A 21,143-nucleotide genomic window follows, 5' to 3' on the forward strand; every position below is an offset into this window, starting at 1 on the left:
GCCGACGCTTTGTCCACTGAGCCAAACCGGTCAGGGCTTTTTTTTTCTTTAATTATATTTTTATTGATTTCAGAGAGGAAGGGAGAGGGAGAGAGAGATAGAAACATCAATGATGAGAGAGAATCATTGACTGGCTGCCTCCTGCACACCCCGCACTGGGGATCGAGCCTGCAACCCAGGCATGTGCCCTTGACCGGAATTGAACCTGGGACCCTTCAGTCCGCAGGCCAACGCTCTATCCATTGAGCCAAACCAACTAGGTCTCTCAGTATGCTCTTTCTTTCAGCTAATCAAAAATGCCAAGTTCTGTCTTCCCTCCTGGCCTTCGCACCTGCCATTCCCTCCCCTGGACCATGTTCTTCCACTATTCTTCTTCCTGGCTGCTGCCTTCCTACCAATCTAGGTCTCTCTGCTTTTCTCTCAGACCGTGCTCTGTTCTGTCCCTTAATAGCACTGATCACAACTTTAGTTATTTGTCTCTGTAGGTGTTTAATACAACTCTCCTAAGCTCCTTGAGGGCAGCAGCCAAATCTGTTTTCTTTGTCACCATATGCCTACTGCCTGACTCAGTGATTCAAAGCAGGTGGTCTATCACTTGGTGATAGTGCCAAGAAATGTTTTTCCAATCAGTGAATGAATTTATTATCACTAAGATTCTTGACTACGAAGACTGATTTCATTCTAAGTTTCTCTTACAGTTTTGAGATGATTTTATTTATTCACTCACTTAGTGAATATTTATGGAGCACCTACTATGTACCAGGTATTGTTCTAGGCATGGGATGTGTAGCAGTAAATAGTACCCCTGCCCTAATATTAATTACATATTAACTCATTGTTACCAAATGATTCATATGTTTAATTAATATTTCTTTTATTTTAGAAGAAACTTGAAGATGCCAAATCTCAGGAGCAGTTTCTTGGTTTAGATAAAGAATTAAGGAAACTTAAAAAAGCTGTGGCTGCCTCTGATAAGCTAGCCACAGCTGAGCTCACCATTGCTAAAGACCAGCTTAAGTCCCTTCATGGAACTGTTATGAAAATTAACCAGGAGCGAGCAGAGGTGAGTTCACATGTACAGAACAAGTTTTCACCAGTGCTGCTTTTGTCAAAAAACATAACAACTTGTATTACTGATCTTCTTATAGACTTTGGCTATTTATTAAACCATTATCAAATTGTATATTTCCCTTCAGACCTGCAGATTGTATTTCTCCTCTCACAGCCCTGCCATGGGTCCTGCACTCTATTGAGTCCTGAAAGGAACCATCAAATGAAACATACCATCCCTACCTCAAAGTGTAGGGATCTGCTTAGGGAGATAGCTATCTTTGCAGACCCAAATGAAGGTCTTCAAGGCTCACCATGTAATCCTCCTGAATCTCAGACTTTTCATCTTGTGCAGTCAGATGATTAATATGTTACCTCATAGGGCTGTTATGACTCCTGACTGAGATAATGTCTGATACAGTCTTTATAGAATGCAAATGCTAATGAGATTAAGACAGTAGATCTTAGAAGAGAATCTAATGAGAGTCCAGAAAGACACCAGTCATTGAAGACTGTAGAACCAATGAAGGAAAAATTGAGGCCTGCTCACTTCTGATGCAGCACCCTACTCCACCCATAGAGGGGTGGAACAGCCTGCCAAGTGATGGGAACAGCAGAGGACAAGGTGGGACTTGGCATCACATATACATGGGATAGCCAGGCAGGCAATCTGATGAAATCAGAGGAATCAAACTAGGAGGAAGAAGAAATGAAGAAAACAACCTATGAAAACTGTGGGGCCTTTCTCATACCTCTGTCCCAATAGGAGTTGCAGGAAACGGAGAGGTTCAGCAGAAAGGCCATGCAAGCAGCCAGGGATCTGACTCGAGCAGAAGCAGAGATTGAACTCCTACAGAATCTTCTCAGGGGGAAAGAGGAGCAGGTCAGTGCTTGTACCTTGAGACCTCCTCCTGATTGGGTCCTTGTCAGTTCCTAAAGACTGATCACTGGAGGGGATATCACAAATGATTTTGAATTGCAATCACTAGTCAGTCAGTGCTTTATTTTCTGTGTGCCAAGGATAGTGTAGTTTATAAGGAGTGAGGCAGTTTCCTCATTAGTAAAGTATAAGTAAAGCTTCTAGAATTACAGTCAGTGGCAAGAATAAGTGCATATGTGAAAGAATATTCATTGGGAACTTTGTGTGTCTGATTTCTCAATAGTTTCGTATTGAGATGGAGAAAGCAGATGTAGATACCACAGGAACAGACTCACAGGTGCTGGAAATGGAGAAGCTGAATGAGACCATGGAGAGGCAAAGGACAGAGATTGCAAGGCTGCGGAACTTACTAGACCTCACTGGGGCTGGTAAAGTATTGGCCTTTGATTGTGGTAGTGGTACTGTAGTTCTAAATCAAAACATTTTTTTTTTTTTACCTTTAGCAAATTTATTTAACTGTTTCAGATCAGTTTTATGCTTGATTTACCAGCTGTGATAATTAGCTTAATAAATAAAAGCAAAGAATTAAAATTTTTATGTAAGTACAGTATTGTATTAAAGGATTTGATCACAAAGAGATAAGAGACTTATTTTTGTATTTTCAAAATAAATAATGTTTACAAATCTGTTTATTTTCTTTTTCTGGCTTACTTTATAAGTGAACAACAGAAGGCTATGACTGTGCTCTTTAAATGTTAGCTAGGCAAGCTGAAAATCAACTTTGTGGAATTGATAAAAGTCATTGACTCTCATGTAATCACTTGTATAGAGAGGAAGGAAGTAGATGGTTTCATAGACAACTTTATATAATGGCTTTCCTTTACAGATAAAGGAAACTTTGAAAACATTTTGGAAGAAATTGCTGACCTTCGACGTGAAGTTTCTTATCAGAATGATTACATCAGCAGCATGGCAGATCCTTTCAAAAGACGAGGCTATTGGTACTTTATGCCGCCACCATCATCATCAAAAGTAGGAAGTCTGTGGTGCTGGGAGTATATACTGAATTGTCTTGAAGAAAGTGTGACAATGTTCTTTTCCCAAAATTTGTGAGCAGGGTTCAAGAACACATATCTAGGCTAAGCCATGCATTGAGGTTCTTAAGTGTTTTCCATATTTGAGATGAAAATAGGGCCTTCCCAAGGAATGTGGCAATTGCCCATTCATACGTAGGTGGTATAGTGTCGGGTCCCTGAATGGGAATCCTATAAGGGGATAAGATGACTTGAGCCCAGAGAGCCTGTTAAAACGTGGGTATAGAATTGTACAGATACTCAGACGGAAAAATAGGCACCTGGATTTCATTTCATTTTAACTAACATTCATTCAGTGGTTACTGAAATCTAGTGCTAGGCAATGGTGGGGGACCATGATGAATGATATAGCCCCGGCTCTCAAAGAGCTCATGGGCTGGCAGGGAAGGCAGGCACACCAATGTAATTACAAAGCAGTGACATGCATGTGACAGCAGACTTGACCTGTGTACTTTGGTTGCAGAGAGGTGTGAAGGCTTTACTTTGTGGGGAGTTCAGGAAGGAAGGCTTCACAGTGGTGAAGTCAACACTTAGCAACCAGTAAAGGACTGGCATTTAGGAAGGAGGGAACACCTTTTGTGGAAGTAACTTGTGGGGCTGTAGGGTTGGATGGGAACAATGAAGGTGAAGCTGGAAAAGTAGATTGGGGTCATGCTTTTTAAAAAGGGCTTTAAAAATCCCTTGCACTTAATTATGTAGACCTTGGGAAACTGAGGTTGTATGTAATATGATCAGAGCTATAGTTTAAGACAAATATTTGGGCTGAGTATGCAGGCTAGACCTGTGGTGGCTGAACTCTCTGTGAGGCTGTTTGAACACAGTCAGGTGAAGGATAGAGACCAGAGCTAGAGCAGTGGGACTGGAGCAGAAGAGATGGCATTGAATGATGTTCAGGAGACAAAATGGTAGGGGCTTGAGACCTGAATGTGGTGTGGAGAGTGAGGAGAGGACTGTAAGAAGCACTCCTCGAAAGCAGAGGGGCTGGGTGACATCTTGCCAGATTCAGCTGACAAGCAGCAGTCAGAGAAGCAGTGTGACATGCTAGGTCCTAGGGCTGTGTAGACTTAATCAGCTCCCCAAAGAGCAGAATCTGAGATTCTTCACTCAGAAAACTAAAGGAAGCCAACATCCTTGGCACAACCAGGGCTGGTGGTGGAAGCAGTGTGGGTGAGGATTTGGAGGAAAGACCTACGACTGGATAGACCATCTCCTTAGGAGAGAAAGAGTAGCGCTCTAAAGCCATGCCAAACTCCCAGGGCAGCAGGAAGCTAATATCCCCAGATTCCCTTGAAAGTTGATTGGTGTTCTTTGCCTCAGTTGCTGGGCAATCAAGGACAAGGCAAAAGAAGAGAAACCACCAGGAAAGATAAGTAATGGAATAGTGAGGCAGACACCCAGGCATTTTACCTGACCATGTAATCACATCTCACTTCTATTTGTGAAAAGTGAGAATTATGATATATAAAAAAATAGTTTTGTTCTCAACTTTGCTACATCTTAATTTTGCTCTAGATTTTATTTCTCCAAATCAGTCTTTTCATTTGTAACTAGAGGCCTGGTGCACGGATTCATGCACAAGTGGGGTCCGGCCCACCTGATTGGGGTGAAGGGGACTGCTCGGGGGAGGGGCCGCAGGTGGTTGGCTGGCCCCACCCCCTGGTCAAACAGCTGTGGGGACAATTTTCATATTAGCCTTTTATTATATAGGCTAGATAGTGTGCTCTACTGTCATTTGTTTTAGGTTTCCAGCCACAGTTCCCAGGCCACCAAGGACTCTGGTGTTGGCTTAAAGTATGCAGCCTCAACTCCCATTAGAAAACCACATCCTGAGCGATCAGACCGGAGGGAAGGCAGTGGACCTCCACCTGCTTCAGGATACTGGGTTTATTCTCCCATCAGGAGTGGGTTACATAAATCGTTTCCAAATAGAGGTAAGTTAGGTCACATAAGGTAGTTGTATTTCTCTTGCCTGTTTAATAACTTTTTATTGGTTCCCTGAAATCTGTAAGACACAATCCAAACTCCTTAGCTTGGTCTTGGCCAGTGACCTCTTGTCCTTTAGTCTCAGCTCCCATCACTCTCCCATATGTCAGCCATATCCAGCTGCCTAAGATGCAGCATGCCATTTCCTCAGACCTCCATGTTTAAGTGCTCTGTTTGGAATGTCCTTTTTCTTCCTTCCTCTCCCACACCTATTTCTACTTATCCAGGTCCTCAAACACCACTTTTTTTATGGAGCCTTCCTCTACCCTGCCTCACCCGGGCAGACTGAGCCGCTTCTTTGCCTTTGCTCCTGGAGTGTGGCAGCTTACATCCTTGAATCATGGCATTAATATGCTTGACTAAAATAAAGGATTAGAAGTCTATTTTCTAAAGCTTTGTGGGAATGAGTCAGACCTGGGGTAGATCCTGGGTCTTTCACTAAGTAGCTGTATGACCCTAGGCAAATTATTTAGCTACTCTGAAACTTTAAATCTTTAAAGTGGAAATATGACCTTCTGAGAATTTGTTCATTCAGTACCTGTTTATTGAGTGCCTGCTGTGTGCTAGGTTCTCTGTCATCAGTGATAAACATAGTTCTTGCTTGCAGGGGAGGCAAGTAAGTAAATCAACACCTTAGGGCAGCAGTTCTCAGCCTGTGGGTCGTGACCCCTTTGGGGGTCGAACGACGCTTTCACAGGGGTAGCCTAAGACCATCAGAAAACACATATATAAGTACATATTGTTTATAGTAGCAAAATTATAGTTATGAAGTAGCAACGAAGATAATTTTATGGTTGGAGGTCACCACAACATGAGGAACTGTATTAAAGGGTCGCGGCATTAGGAAGGTTGAGAACCACTGCCTTAGAGAGTGCTGTGTGTTGTGATGGTGGTAAATGCTGAGAGCTGTGGGATTTCATAGCATATTTCCTTGTACATCCAGCGAAGCAGGCACCCAAATGGTTGCCGAATAAATGAACGAACGAATGAAGACAGGGAAAAAACACACACACAAACCAATAGATAGTCATAAGAAAAACTCAGGTATCAGCCACTGAAAATAATTTGAATCCCTGTTTTGATCTGCTTTTCAAAATTGCTTTTACCTTTTTTATAGAATTTTATTCTAAGATTTCTGGTATCTGGCCTAAATGCTGCTTTCTGCTAAATTTGTTTATCTAGTAAGCCATGGGAGTAAAACACTTCTTTTTTTCTTTTTCTTTTTATAATTTAAATTCTTTATTGTTTAAAGTATTACATAAGTCTCCGTTTCCCCCCATTGACCTCTCCCCGGCCATCCCCCCCATACACACACACACACACACACACACACACACACACACACACGTGCCTTTCACACACCTCTCCCCCACACCCCCCATCCCTGTCTGTGTCCATTGGTTTTGCTCATATGCATGCCTACAAGTCCTTTGGTTGATCTCTTACCCCTCACCTCTTCTGTTTATTTCTTTCAAGATGCAGACAGTAGAGGAGGCAGCCCAGAAGAGAGCGAGCTGGATGACCAAGAGGAGCACCCATTTGTGCCTCCTCCTGGATACATGATATACACTGTGTTTCCTGATGGCTCTCCTGTGCCCCAGGGCATGGCCTTGTATGCACCACCTCCTCCATTGCCCAACAATAGCCAACCTTTCACGCCTGGTACTGTTGTTTATGGCCCGCCTCCTTCTGGGGTCCCCATCGTTTATGGACCTCCACCCCCCAACTTCTCCATCCCCCTCATCCCTATGGGCGTGCTGCATTGCAATGTTCCGGAACACCGTAACTTAGTAAGTAGAAAGACATAAGACCCCCTATTCATTCTGCTTCCATGGGAGACTGAATAAGGTTACTTACTTAATAAATTGGCCTACTTATGAATGGATTATATCCCCAAAGTATATTTGTAAGGCTGATGTTTAGAACTGAGCAACCATTCTCTTATTAAAATACTGGACAGGACTTAGGGTACCAAATCAGTCTACAAACCAGGTTTATGTAACAAAATAGTCCAGAAAGTAATCATTTTTAGAAAGTTTACATGTTTTTCTAGTGATGAGTACTATATTAATGTGTATGTGTAAGTATATTCATATATGAGTGCCTGTACTTATACACATACATGTGTTTATATTTGTTTAGATCCATACACATGTATGTGCTTGTATATAAACACATGGATGAGTAGCACACAGCAAGGTTTTGATGGGGATTACTTCTGGGTGGTGAGGTTTATTATTATTTCTTTCTTTTCATAGTTTTTTCTTGTACACAGAATTTTGTATCTGTTTCTCCCCTTTAATGTTGCAAGCACTTCCCCATGGTTTTACAGATGCTTCTAAATAGTATGACTGCACATTTATTTGTAGGCACTATGGTTTACTGTGTGTAAATTTTTACTGTATTTCGTATTCTTTTCTTAGTTTAGATTCTAAGCAATGATTATTTCCTAATCACTAGCTTACCTTATAACTTTTTGGTTCTAAAAAAAATAAAATTTATTTTACAAGCTCCTCCTCCAAACTCAAGACACCTGGAGCGCTTTATTTTTTCCTTTTCTTTGTAGCAGATTGAGAAGAAGGGAAGGTAAAGGACTAGGACACCTGGGTATTAGCCACCGTCCCATTTTAATAGGTCAGACTAGTTTCAGAGGGACTGTGTGCATTAATATGGTTAAAAATGGTAATCATTCACATTGTCTTGCAGTTTTTCAGTGCACATTGAGTTTATAGCAATTCTGTTGGTTCAGTGTTTGATAATCTTTTAAGCTGGTTCTTTTACTCCCCAGTAGTACCCAGCTGTTTCTATAGTTTCCCAGGTGCACTTTTTTTGTTAAAGAATAATGATTTTTAGAGAAAGAGGAAGGGAGAGGGAGAGAAACATCAATAGGCTGCCTCCTGCATGCCCCTTATCAGTATAGAGCTGCAACCCGGGCATGTGTCCTGACCTGGAATGGAACCGGCAACCTTTCAGTGCATGGGAGGACGCCCAACCAACTGAGCCACACCAGCAGGGCTCCCAGGTGCACTTTTACACCTCCCTATAATGTGTACGTGTTATTTCCTCAGCTTAGGTATTTCCCATATCATTTGTTCTCCAAAACCCAGGCAAAACACCTCTTCCTCTGGTCAGCCTGCTCATAAAGCTTCTCTTCCATGTGCCCAGAGGAGGGAGAGGCCTGTGTCTCTTCTGCTAGATGCTGAACTCTGGAGGCAGAGGTACCTAGTGAATGTTTATCAACCATAGTTGGACTGATGGAAAAGTCTAAAGTTTTATTAATCTACTCATTTCATCTATGACTTGTGAAAAATTGTCTTGACTTACTTTTTCTTCATATACTGAAGCTTTGAAAACTACCACCATTTTCAGGTCAGACATGCCACTTTAACCACAGTTAACTTCAGCTTTTGGGCAGGAAATCGGGAAAACATCATGTGATGTTTCAATATTGCATTTTTTTCTTTGTTCAGGAGAGTGAAGTTTCTAGATTGGAAGACATAATGCAGCACTTAAAATCAAATAAATGGGAACAGTGGATGAGAGTATCCAAGCAGCAGTCTGAGAAAGAAATGGAAGAACTGCATCATAATATTGATGGTCTTTTGCAAGAGAAGAAAGACTTAGAGCATGAAGTAGAAGAATTACATAGAACCATCCAGAAGCATCAACAGCGAAAGTAATTATGAGCCATTTTATTTTTATAATTCAGATGATTATAATATTTGTTCATTAAGATAACCTGAATCAGTGTTGTCCAATAGAACTTCCTATGATCTTGAAAATGTTCTAGATCTATATTGTCCAAAGCAGTAGTCACAAAGCCACATGTGGCTATTGAGTACTTGAAATGTGGCTAATGGAACTGAGGAACAGAATTTAATTTAAATTAATTTAATATCCACATGGTGATTACCATATTGGACAGTATAAGCTTCAATTCTTTTAGCCAGTAATCCAAATCAGCTCTTCTTGTAGTCCCTCTTGGAAAATGGCACAACCATTCCCCCTCCCCAGTTTCCCTGCCAGGTGTTGTCAACATCTCCCTTTCCCTCACTCCCCCCAGCATCCAGCTAGTCTCCAAGTCCTACTGACTACTCAAAAGAGCTCTGAAACTGGACCCCTTCTTTGATCTCCACTGCACTGGCCTTTAATGAGTTTCATCCTAGGTCATTGCATTAGCTTCCACACTGGCCTTCTACATCTTAGTCTCTTTTTTTTCTTCTACCTGTTGACTTGGTTACAAATCTCACTGTGCCATTCTTCTATGTGACTCTCAGTCCCATCAGAATATACCCCACCCACCAAGATCTGAATCCCGCCTGCCTTTTTTATCCTGCTGTCCCACACACAGTGTTTGTTCTGGCTCTACTTACTTTGCTGTGGGTTCCCCAAGCACCACATTTTCTTCTGCCTCCCCACTGTTACACATACTGTCCTTTGTCTGAAATGGCTTCATTACTCTAACCCTGCCTAGCTCCTACCTGTCTTCCAAGACAAAGGGCAAGGATTCCCTTTTACACAAAGCCTTTCTCATCTTGGGCTCTCACAATTTGGGGTTGGCAGCCTTGGGCATAGTACTGTTCATACCATGTTTTAAGGAGCAGAGGAGGACGGTAGCTGGGCCTCCCTTTCTGTGCCGCAGCACCTGGCGTAGGGTCTGTGAATGAATGCAGTATCTGCGGAGTGGGTCACTTATGTAGAAGCTCCTCTTCTGCAGTAGGCCATGGATTATGACAGTTCCCCAGTTTTTGTCATTTAAGCCAGACTGGCCCAAGCCACCAGGGTAGAGGGGAGTCCTGTGAAGGACACAGAGGTGAGTGAGATATGGTCTCTGCCTTCTAACAGACCTGGCAGGGAAAAGCAAAGCCCTTGGGATTAGATGTTTGAGGGTTTGGGAATGGTTATATCTATTATTTTTCTAGGTGTATATGTGAGGGATAATTTTTGAGGAGGATGGCAGGGCAGTGGGATATCCACTTCTTTTCCCAGATATAAAAGTGTAACTTAAATAATCATTTTAGGGAATTTGATAACACAAAAATGTTCAAAGGAAAAAGTAAAAGTTTCTGTATACCCCCATTTAAAGATAATCTGTGACTATATCGATGGATTTACTTTCATTTTTTTTTTGCCATAGATGGTCTTGTTTTCAAGTAATTTTGTCAAGATAGCCTTGAGTTACCAAACCCTGTGTCATGTCAGATATTGTCACCGTGTTTATTCTAGCAGAACAGACAAAATTAGGCAGTCTTTGGGGTAACTGTGTCTTGAAGGATAATTTTGAGGGAATGGATAATTATTGTGGTAGTAGTTTTATTTTATTTTTATTCCACAGAAGAATAGAAATATCAACATTGGTTTAGGCTCCAAGTGTCTGTATTATAACACTTAAAATACCTTGATGTGCATGTATATGATTTTTTTTTTAGAGCTTTCATTGATGGAAATGTGGAGAGTCTTATGGATGAACAAGAAATGGAAGAATCACTCAAGCACCATGAGGATATTGTAGATGAAATTGAGTGCATTGAGAAGACCCTTCTGAAACGTCGAGCAGAGCTCAGGGAAGCTGATCGACTGCTGGCGGAAGCTGAGAGTGAACTTTCATGCACAGAAGAGAAAGTACGTTCAGTTGTGGTTTGGGGTGAGACAGCTTACTGTTGTCAGCATGAAGGATTAGAAAGAAAATGTGATAAGATTAAAGTTGTCCAAGTCAGACAGCCATGTTCTAGGCTAGATGCTGCTAGTTTAGGAGCTATGAAAATTTGGGCAAGTCATTTAAGTCCCTGAGCTTTGCTTTCCTCATACTTAAATTCAGATTAAGAATACCAAGGCTGTTTAGTATTAATTAAATGAAGTAGCATATTTAAAGCTTCTGAAGTCATTAGTTCCTAACACTTGCCACCTCCTTAACTATGTGAGTCTTTGTTTATTTGGTTTGATATCTGTAATTATTAAATATGTCAATCTTATCTATATATATGTAAAAAGCCAGCGACTAGAATGCCGTAACAACCAGAACAACCAGTCGCCACTGCGGCCAGTGAAACAGCCTGACTGGGGGAGTGGGGCTGGCCAGCCAATCTCCCATGGCCCCTCCCCCAAGCCGGCCTTGCCCCTGATCAGCCTCTCCCACCCTGATCGCGGGCGGGGCATCAGGCCAACCCCTCCAAAGCCCTTCCCTCTGGATGGCCTGGTCCCCTATTGGGGTGGGGTTAAATTAAGGGTGGAGCCGGCCGGGGGGAGGGGCTGCAGGAGGTTGGCCAGCTGGCCCCACCTACAATGGGCCCCCACCACCCTGATTGGCCCACAGCCCCTCCCCCCAGCTGGCCCTGCCCCTGATTGGCCCCCCACCCCAATAGGGGGCAGGGCTGGCTGGCCAACCACCTGCAGCCCCTCCCCCAGGCTGGCCACACCCCCGATGGGCCCCCACCACCCCAGTTGGCCCTAGGCTCCTCCCCCTAGCCAGCTCCGCTCCCAATCGGCCCCCCCACTCCAATCAGGGACAGGGCCACCCAGCCAAACAACCATGGCCCCTCCCCCAGGGCTGCTGGTCCCTGATGGGACCCATCACTCCATTTGGGGGTAGGGCCAGCCAACCCACAGCCCCTCCCCATGGCTGGCCCTACCCCCAAACAGCCCCCACCACCTCGATCGGCCCGCAGCCCCTCCCGCCAGCCAGCTTTGACCCCCAATTGGCCCCACACACACCAATCAGGGGTGGGGCCGGTTGGCCCACCACCCGCAGCCCCTCCCCAGGCCATCCCTGCCCCCAATCAGCTCCCCGACTCCAATTGGGGGGGCCCGCTGGCCAATTGCCTGCACCCCTTCCCCCAGCCAGCCCCCACTGGCTCCTTCCTGACAGGCCTGGCCCCGATTCACCCTGATTGGGGCCGGCCAGCCTGACCCCACCTGTGCACGAATTCGTGCACTGGGCCTCTAGTATTTTTATAAAGCAACATTGTACCTTACAGGACTCCTAGTCTTACTTTGTTCTCTTAAGTTGATAAGGATATAAAAAATCAAATACTTTTTGGTCTGAGATAATATTGGATATTTTATTTATTTTTATTTTACCTTCCTGGCAACCATGTAAAGTGATTGTTAGCCAGTTGACAGATATAGCTCAGAGAGGCTGTTAACTAGCCCAGGATCACACAGTTAAAGTTCTGTCTTACCAAGAGACCTTTTTTTTTAGCTAGAGGAGAATTCCAGGATAAAGTCCCATACCCACATGGAGCAACCTCAGGAATTACTATTTTTATATTGTTATTTAAAAATATACCCTTTGTAATACTTTAAGCAATAAAAAAAATAAAATAAAACAAAATAAAAATAAATAAATAAAATAATAATAATAAAAAAATAAAAATAAAAATGGATCACTTTAAAGAACAGAAATTTATTACTCAAGAATGGAAATGAATGACTTATTAAAGAAATTCTTTGAGTGATGGTTTTAATAAGAATGGAAAACTATCCTCATGTCTTTTCAAATGATCAGTTCCTTCTTCTATCACATGTTACATTACTGTGAGAGGAAATAGGTGTGAGCAGGACTAGAGAAAAACTTATCACTGGGATATAAAAGAAAAAAAATTGATGATACTAATTAGTAGGCAGAGATAATAAGTGAACCAAGACTAAGTTCGTCTCCCTTCATCTTCCCAAAATGACTCAGGGAGGCAGCTAGTTGCTAAGGAGAAAGGAAGGGAGAAATGCTACATTTTGTAAGGAATGTGCCAGACAAATTAAAACTTGACATAGAAGGAGACAAAAAAAAACTACTTGAAAACAGTGGCATTCTGGAGTGCATACTGAGCTGTGTCCCGTGCTTTGCTGATGAAACTAACAGAAACCAGTCCCCGTAGGGGGCATGCAAGAGGCAGCTAATCAATGATTCTCTCTCATCATTTATGTTTCTCTCTCTCTCTCCCTCTCTTCCTCTCTGAAATCAAAAAAATATTTTTTTAAAAGTATTTAATATTTGTGTTTGTCAGCCATAATTAAATCATCTTCAGATTATTTAGGTTTTACCTAACATGATAATAGCTAGAGTACAGCCAGCATCTCTGTGTGGAGGGAATATTACTAAAATCACTTCATTGCTACTTAATTGGGTAGATATTTTTAATTGAAAAAAGTAACATATAATAATATTACAGATTATTTCTAAATAAGATCATCCAGTCTCATCACCCTCAAATGTTTATTTTTATTTTTGCATAGCCTTTCTGTCTTTGATAACACAGATATAATTTTACATAGTTGCTCTTACAGTGCTTGTAAATTTTTAAGTCATCATAATATCATTAACATTCTCCCATGTTGCCACATTGTCACTCTATTTTAAAGGCTGCACAGTATTCCATTGTGTTGATACATTAACACTTGTTGAATCTATTATTTGTCCACTTACATGATTTCAATAAACATCGAGCATTTCTGTGTGGTAGTTCTTTACTTTTGAATTTTTTTCTGAGAATTGGAGAGCCAAAGTGAATGAACATTTAAAGTTTTTCTGTATTGCCTTGTTTGCCAAGAGTTATACCAATTTACACTACCAATAGCTGTGAAGGCTGTAACTGAATTGCTTTTAATGATAGTTTGTTTTCTAGACCAAAAATGCTGCTGAAAAGTTCGCTGATGCCAAGAGAAAGTTATTGCAAACCGAGAAAGATGCTGAGGAATTAGAAAGGAGAGCTCAGGAAACTGCTATCAACCTTGTCAAAGCCGACCAGCAGCTCAGGTAGGTGGAATCCTTCAGCCATTGATATATTCAGTGAGATGAATGAAAAGTTTAGTTCTAAGAGGATAATAACTGACTTATGATAAATAGTGCATGTTAAGTCTAAGGGCCTTGGAGGAATAAATTGATGTTTTAGATTGATCCAGGCTGACACGAAGGATTTGGAGCAGCACAAAATCGAACAAGAAGGAATCCTGGAAGAAATAAACAAGGTTGTTGCAGCAAAAGACTCAGACTTCCAGTGTCTAAACAAAAAGAAGGAAAAACTGACCGAAGAGTAAGTACTACGGCCTCTATGGGGCTTCAGGAGCTTGTGCTGGTAGACAGATTGGGGGTCAGTCTCCATTTGGATCTGCTCTATTATTTTGTGCTTTGTAGGTTGCAGAAACTGCAAAAAGACATCGAGGCCGCAGAACGCAATGAGGATCATCACTTGCAGGTCCTTAAAGAGTCAGAGACCCTCCTGCAGGCCAAGAGGGCAGAGCTGGAGAAGCTGAAAAGCCAGGTATGGCAACAGATGCCTTGAACAACCAGTGCATGCTGCTTTGAAACCTACATTCATGTGATGATTAAAAAGTAATACATGTTTGATTGTAGAAAAGACTGGAAAATACAAAATAAAACTTAAAGCATAAATGAGGCTGTATATCGTAGAGGTTAAGAGTAGAGTCCAACCCAAATTTTAATCCCAACTCAGTAAAACATGCTATTGAATAAAAGAACAGGATATACTCAGATCGTTTATGTTAAATGTGTTTACTTATGTTTGTATTTTTAGTCTATACCAAAGTACAAAAGGAGTCGTTTGATAAGGGAGGGCTATGAGGATTTACGTTAAATGTGTTTACTTACGTTTGTATTTTTAGTCTATACCAAAGTACAAAAGGAGTCGTTTGATAAGGGAGGGCTATGCTTTTGGTATGATTTCAGTGATTTTACATATGTGAGTTCAAGGTCTTTATTAGGCACTTCATGCCTGTTTCCAAGCCTGGCTTTTCTCACTCGTGCAACCCGGATAATTAGAATTAGGCCAGCTCCTAATGTCTCCCCACAATTTTTAGGTTGTGGTCTTTGTCAAGCTTTATATTCTTCACTTTTCTTTAATGCAGGTGACAGCTCAGCAGCAGGAGATGGCTGTCTTGGACAGGCAGTTAGGGCATAAAAAGGAGGAGCTGCATCTACTCCAAGAAAGCATGGTCCAGGCCAAAGCTGACCTCCAGGAAGCCCTGAGACTGGGCGAAACTGAAGTAACTGAGAAGTGCAATTATATTAGGGTATGTTTTCCAGTGGATTTTCTTAAGAGTCCTAGGATAGTGCTTGGCTACAGGTTTATTTTGAGATATTTTTATAGGTTCCCTCCAAATGCAAATATAAATTTCCAAATCTTGACTCTTCTGTATCATCAGTTTGGTGGCGTGTTGTATAGCTATGCTGTGCCTGTCATATGTAGCTCCCCAATAATGTTTCCTGGACGTGCCCAAGGTGTTCTGCTTCTGTACTTTCCTCATACTTGTTCTTTTCCAGGAATTCTCTTTCTGTGTATGTCCAGATCCTACCCATTTTTTTTGGTTCAGGTTCATGCCACTAAGACTTCCCTGACTTTTTCTTTACCCTGAAAGGAGTTTCTCTCTCTTTTGAATTTAGGAGCACTCTTCATGTTTCCTAGGGCATCTTAGCCTTTCCTGATCATGTTTATGTCCCCAGCTTTACTTCCCCACAGGGCATGAAGCCCTTGGAGGGCAGGAGAGATATTTGAATCAGCCTTTTTTCTCTACAACACATTGCCTTGCACATGGCAAATGTTACATATACATTTTAAATGAAGAAAGTATGTTACTTTCTTACTTCTACTATACATAAATATGGTAGTGTAAAATACAGTGTTGTTCTTGACATAAAGGGCAAAAATGAGCTTGTTTCCAAATTAGAATTTTTATAAAATGAGACAGTAACAGAACTGATATTAGTTTCCATTCATAATTTTGTGAAGGTGGGAGGTGACTTTTTATTTTTAATTTTTTTGCACAGGAAGTAAAATCTCTTCTGGAAGAAATGAGTTTTCAAAAAGGAGAACTGAATGTCCAGATTAGTGAAAAAAAAACTCAACTTACTCTTATAAAGCAGGAAATTGAAAAAGAAGAAGAAAATCTTCAGGTAGTTTTAGGGCAAATGTCTAAACATAAAACTGGTAAGTTTAAAGGAAAACAATCATATAAAGTCTGAGGTTGGAAATGTCTATATTCCAGGTCATAGAAGAAAAACAAATAGTCAAATAAACTTCTTTTAAAAGTTAATCTTACAGATTATAAAAGGAAAATGATATTTTTTCTGCCATTCAAATTGATAGTTTATTTAAGAGCAAAATAATCATATTTCTTGCTGACCAGGTGTGGTAAAAGCAGAACACTTACTTGTAGGATATTGGTCAAAGTATAAATTGGAACACTCTCCCAGTGTTTCAAGACTCTTACAATTCATACCTATTGCACCAGTTAGCCCATTTCTAGTTATCTAGAGAAGGTAAGCATTTATGCCCATCACAGGAATATTTCTTTTTAAAGAGAAGCCTTTATTTCCTTGTTTCATAAATTAAGCTGCCTGAGTTGTTTACTTGCAGCAAAATTTATGACAAAATTTGGAAACAAATGACCACTTTAAAAGCTGTATTTTAAAAATGTAATGACATGTAAAAACGCTGGCGTGGAGAATGAACAAAAAAGGTAAAAACTAAATATAGAGTCTAGTCCAAATTCATTTAAAAATGTGTCTGTGTGTCTATGTGCTCTGAAAGGAAATACATCAAAATGTTACTGCAATAGATGGTGGGATAATGATGGGTTTTTTTCTTTTATACCTTTTTTCAAATTTTTTATAGTTAGCAAATACTTTTATAATAAGAAAAAAGAGTTACTATTTATAAATCTATATTTCAAGGGAGAAAAAGTTATGTAAATCTCAACATATATGTTTTAAAGTTCTTCCTATTTATTTTGTCTAAAATTCTTTTAGGTAGGATTAATGCCTTTAGAACTAGATCTTTGTTAAATGTTTTTATTAAAATGTTTTGTTAAAATTAATACTTAGCAATACTTTTAAATGATTTTTCCATTAAAAATATAATTAGCTCCATTAATTCAGCACAACAAATTTTTTTTATTATCTTTCGTTTCTTGTATCAGTCAATAATAGCATTTTTTTCTGTTTCACTTTATAAGTGTTTCCAAGTTCATTTGATAACATGGACCGTGTTTTGTTTCTATTAGAACTAAAGAATATTCTGGACATGCTGCACCTTGAAAACAATGAACTACAAGGTTTGAAGCTACAGCATGACCAAAAGATGTCTGAGTTAGAGAAGACTCAGGTTGAAGTATTAGAGGTAATAAGCAAAGCTGTTTTACCAATACCAAATTGCAGTCTTTGTCTCTTAGCATGATTGAGTCATCTTTTATCTGATTTAGGAGAAACTGGAGTTAGAGAATTTGCAGCAGGCAGCTGTGCGACAGAAAGGGGAAATAGAGTGGCAGAAGCAGCTCCTCGAAAGGGACAAACGGGAAATAGAGCGAATAACTGCTGAGAACCGAGCATTGCAATCATGTGTTGAGTCTTTGTGTGAAGAAAAGCAAGATCTGGAAGAGAAATGTGACAACTGGGAAAAGAAGTTGGCACAAACCAAACGGTAAGAAGGGAACAAATTAAGCCTGCAAGATCACTTCTTGAAAGCTAAACCATAAACACTCTATACAAAAATTTGGAAAATTGAGAAAGGGAAAAAAAGTACTCCACAAATTCACTATCAGAATGAAATTCACCAATAGCATTTTTGGGCAAATTTCTTTTTACACTTTGCCCCCCAAAGCATTTTCTTAATCCGTTGTGGTGTTGTTGTTTTTTTTGTTGTTGTTGTTTTTAATTAAATAATACATGCTGGGAGATAGAAATAAATGGAGAAATATACCTTGTTTGTGGGTAGGAAATATTGTTACAATTCAGTTCTCAGATTGATGTATAAATTCAAAACAATCACAATCAAAATCCCAACAGACGTTTAAAATAGAAATTGACAGTTTGGTTCTAAAATTCATATGCAAACAACCTAGAATAAAGTCTAAAACTTTTTAACTGTGACACAAAAACAACTTTGAAAAAGAAGAACAAATGTTTAGTGCTAACACTACCTGATTTCAAGACTTAATATACAACTATGGTAATCAAAACATTATGGTATTGGTATAAAGGTAGACAAATACATCTATGGAACAGAATACAAATTCCAGAAGTAAACTCATAAATATGTGGCCAGCTGATTTTGACAAAGATGCAAAGACATCTTTTTCATTAGAGAAAAGATGGTCTTTTCAAAAAATGTTACTGAAACAATTGTGTATCCTCCCCCCTCCCCAAAAGAAAGAGCCTCAATCCATACCTCACACTGCATATAAAAATTAACTCAAAATGGACCATAAATATAAAACCTAAATATAAAACTCCAAGGAAAAAAAACCTTTGTGACCTGGGGTTAGGCAAATTTTTTTTAGCTATGACACTAAAAGCATGATCTGTGAGAGAATAATAATTAATTTGGACTTCATCAAAACTTAAAAATTCTCCTCAGATGACACTGTTAAGATGATGAAAAGACAGATGGGAGAAAAATATTTACAACCACATATGTTATAAAGGACTCATACCCAGAATATTTATATATATAAAACTCTCAAAACTCAATAATAAGAAAATGAGCAATCCAATTTTTCAAATGGGCAAAAGATTTGAACAGAGAATTCACTTAAAGAGATATATGGGTGGTAAATAAGCACATAAAAGATGTGCAGCATCGTTGACCATTAAGAAAATGCAATTAAAACCACAACGAGATATCATTACACACCTATTAGAATGGCTAAACTAAAGACTGAGTGTACCTAATGTTAGCCAGGAACTTTCACACCTGATTGGTGGGAGTGTAAATTGTTAGACTACTTTGGAAAATAGTTTGGCAGTTATTTAAAATATCAAACATATTCCTACCAGAACATCTAGCAGTTGCACTCCTAGTTATTTACTCATGAGGCATGAAAGCATGTGTCCAAACAAAGACTATATACTAATGTTCATAGCAGCTTTTATTTGCAATAGCCAAAAACTGGAAACACCCTAAATGTTAATCAACTGGTAAACAGATAGGCAAATTAGAGTATATCCTTACCATGGAATACTACTCAGCAATAAAAAGGGATGGAGTTGATACAAGAACATGGCTGAATCTCAGAGTAATTATTCTCAGTGAAAAAAAAACAACTACAAACAAAAGCAAGTGCATACTGTGTGATTCCAGTTATGTAAGAGAATGCATGCACATGCATGTCTGCTTATGGGCAAATTCTCTGATACAAACAATTGTGTTTCTTGCTTTTACACTTATCAGAAGTTAGAGATCCATTTTCACCACTTGGATTTTTTGAATTATTAGTGCTAGTCATGTGTTTCATCCCTGATTTTTATAAAACTTCATTTTAGCGAGTTATTTTTTTAATCTCCTATTTTTAAATAGGTTTCTCTTGAAAATGAGTTAAGACCTTAAATTTTTAAGATTTATAATCATTCAGATTTCATAACTAATTTGTGAAAGTGTAACACGGTCTCTCAGTTGTCTCTTGTGTGTGCTTGAACATTTTATATTTGACAGCGTATCTATTCTTTACTTGGATGGTAGGGTTTTAGCAACTACAGAAGAAAATTGCAAAATGGAGCAATCGAACTTAGAAAAGCTGGAATTGAGTGTCAGAAAACTGCAGCAGGAGCTAGACCAGTTAAACCGGGACAAGCTCTCTCTGCATGAAGACATGGCAGCAATGCAGCAGCAGCTACAAGGTAGGAGGCCACATAGCTGGGGCTTCTGCCTTTTCTTAGGGTATCCCTTTAGTTGTTTGACTTTTCTTTTTCTTTTTTTAATATATTTTATTACAGAAAGGAAGGGAGAGAGAGAGTTAGGAACATCGATGAGAGAGAAACATCGATCAGCTGCCTCTTGCACATCTCCTCCTGGGAATGTGCCCCCAACCAAGGTACATGCCCTTGACTGGAATCGAACCTGGGACCTTTCAGTCCGCAGGCCGACGCTCTATCCACTTAGCCAAACTGGTTTTGGCTGATTTTTCTTGTTATAGAAATAACTCACGCTAATGGGCCTGAGGTTTCTTTTAGAAATGACAAAAATGTTCTGAATTTAGGTGATGGTGATGTTTGTACAACTGTGAATATATTAAAAGCCACTGAATTGTATACTTTAAGTGGGTGAAATACATTCTATACAAATATCTCAAAGCTGTTTAAAACTAATTTTTGTTCTTACAAGAACAATTTCAAAACAGCAAAAAGATGAAATAAAAATTACTATTGACCTCATTCCTCAAAGGGATGATATTTCCTAGGGATGTGTTTGTGTGTTTGTATAGTTTTAAAAAAAAACAAAGGTGCAGATAATATCTTTATTACCAAATATTTATAATTATTTATGATTATTTTAGGAGAAGTTACTAGGTACTTCTAGCTAATAATATACTTGTTGATTACTATTATGTTTTAGATATGATGCTAATATTTTATATGCATTTTCTCATTTAATTATTGTAACAGTTTTATGTGATAAAAACTATTATTTTACACATTTTCAAATGAGGGAACTTTAGTTTCCTTATCACTTGCTTAAGGTAAGTGACTTGCTCAAACCCACACAGCTAGTAACAAAACTAATATATGTATAAAATTTATTCCCAAATTGTCTTCCTGAGAGGTTATACCAAATTACATTTCTACCAGCAAGGTTGTAGGTGCCTGATTATAAGTCATGCACTTCAGCACTACCTATTATCTATAAAAATTTTTGTTAGGATTTGAAAATGGAAGTCATCAAAAACCTGGGCTCCAAGCCCAGATCTGGGTTGTGCATGTACTCTCTCTTCTGGCCTTTAAAAAAAAGTGTGGCATAGTCATACATTGAGCAGAAATATGTTTAAATTCACTTTCACTCCACTTTTTTGGGGAGCTAATGGAAATCTGGAAAATGCATATGTATGTATTATATCATATAAATGTTATTTCTGTAGAAAAACGAGAAGCAGTAAACTCGTTACAAGAAGAACTAGCTGATGTTCAAGACCATTTGAACCTAACAAAACAGGTAAGCTTAACATGTAATCTTCTAGTGGTATCCTGAAGGCATTCAGACAGTTGGTTGAAATAGCAATCAAATAGGCTAGTTCCTTTTCATACCAGCAGGTACCACAGGGCCATTTATATAACACAAACATCATATACACATGCCGAGCAGTGATTTTCTAATTTATTTTAGCCCTAGAAATCTTTATTCAAACAACATTTTACT

The 21,143-nt window shown here is 39.5% G+C and overlaps 1 protein-coding gene across 7 annotated transcripts in view; it reads left to right on the top strand.

Annotated features, from left to right (window-relative positions):
- CNTRL (centriolin) overlaps nt 1-21,143 on the top strand; it is a 78,510-nt gene that overhangs the window by 43,925 nt on the left and 13,442 nt on the right. For 5 of the 7 annotated variants that reach the window (XR_004971161.1, XM_036329884.1, XM_036329880.1 and 2 more), the window contains 17 exons: nt 884-1,063; nt 1,817-1,933; nt 2,214-2,358; nt 2,817-2,962; nt 4,766-4,955; nt 6,484-6,797; nt 8,478-8,683; nt 10,437-10,629; nt 13,626-13,756; nt 13,893-14,033; nt 14,135-14,261; nt 14,866-15,030; nt 15,785-15,944; nt 17,020-17,135; nt 17,218-17,435; nt 19,473-19,630; nt 20,866-20,939. Coding sequence is in view for 5 of the 7 variants with exons in the window: in XM_036329884.1 (XP_036185777.1) it covers nt 884-1,063; nt 1,817-1,933; nt 2,214-2,358; nt 2,817-2,962; nt 4,766-4,955; nt 6,484-6,797; nt 8,478-8,683; nt 10,437-10,629; nt 13,626-13,756; nt 13,893-14,033; nt 14,135-14,261; nt 14,866-15,030; nt 15,785-15,944; nt 17,020-17,135; nt 17,218-17,435; nt 19,473-19,630; nt 20,866-20,939 (2,781 nt within the window). In the remaining 2 variants the exon portion in view is untranslated. Of the gene's footprint in view, nt 1-883; nt 1,064-1,816; nt 1,934-2,213; nt 2,359-2,816; nt 2,963-4,765; nt 4,956-6,483; nt 6,798-8,477; nt 8,684-10,436; nt 10,630-13,625; nt 13,757-13,892; nt 14,034-14,134; nt 14,262-14,865; nt 15,031-15,784; nt 15,945-17,019; nt 17,136-17,217; nt 17,436-19,472; nt 19,631-20,865; nt 20,940-21,143 lie in introns of those variants that run through there. The other 2 variants (XM_036329881.1, XR_004971162.1) reach the window with 2 other exon arrangements.

The sequence above is a fragment of the Myotis myotis genome, unplaced genomic scaffold (genome assembly GCF_014108235.1).
Source record: "Myotis myotis isolate mMyoMyo1 unplaced genomic scaffold, mMyoMyo1.p scaffold_m19_p_12, whole genome shotgun sequence".
Classification (NCBI taxonomy): domain Eukaryota; kingdom Metazoa; phylum Chordata; class Mammalia; order Chiroptera; family Vespertilionidae; genus Myotis; species Myotis myotis.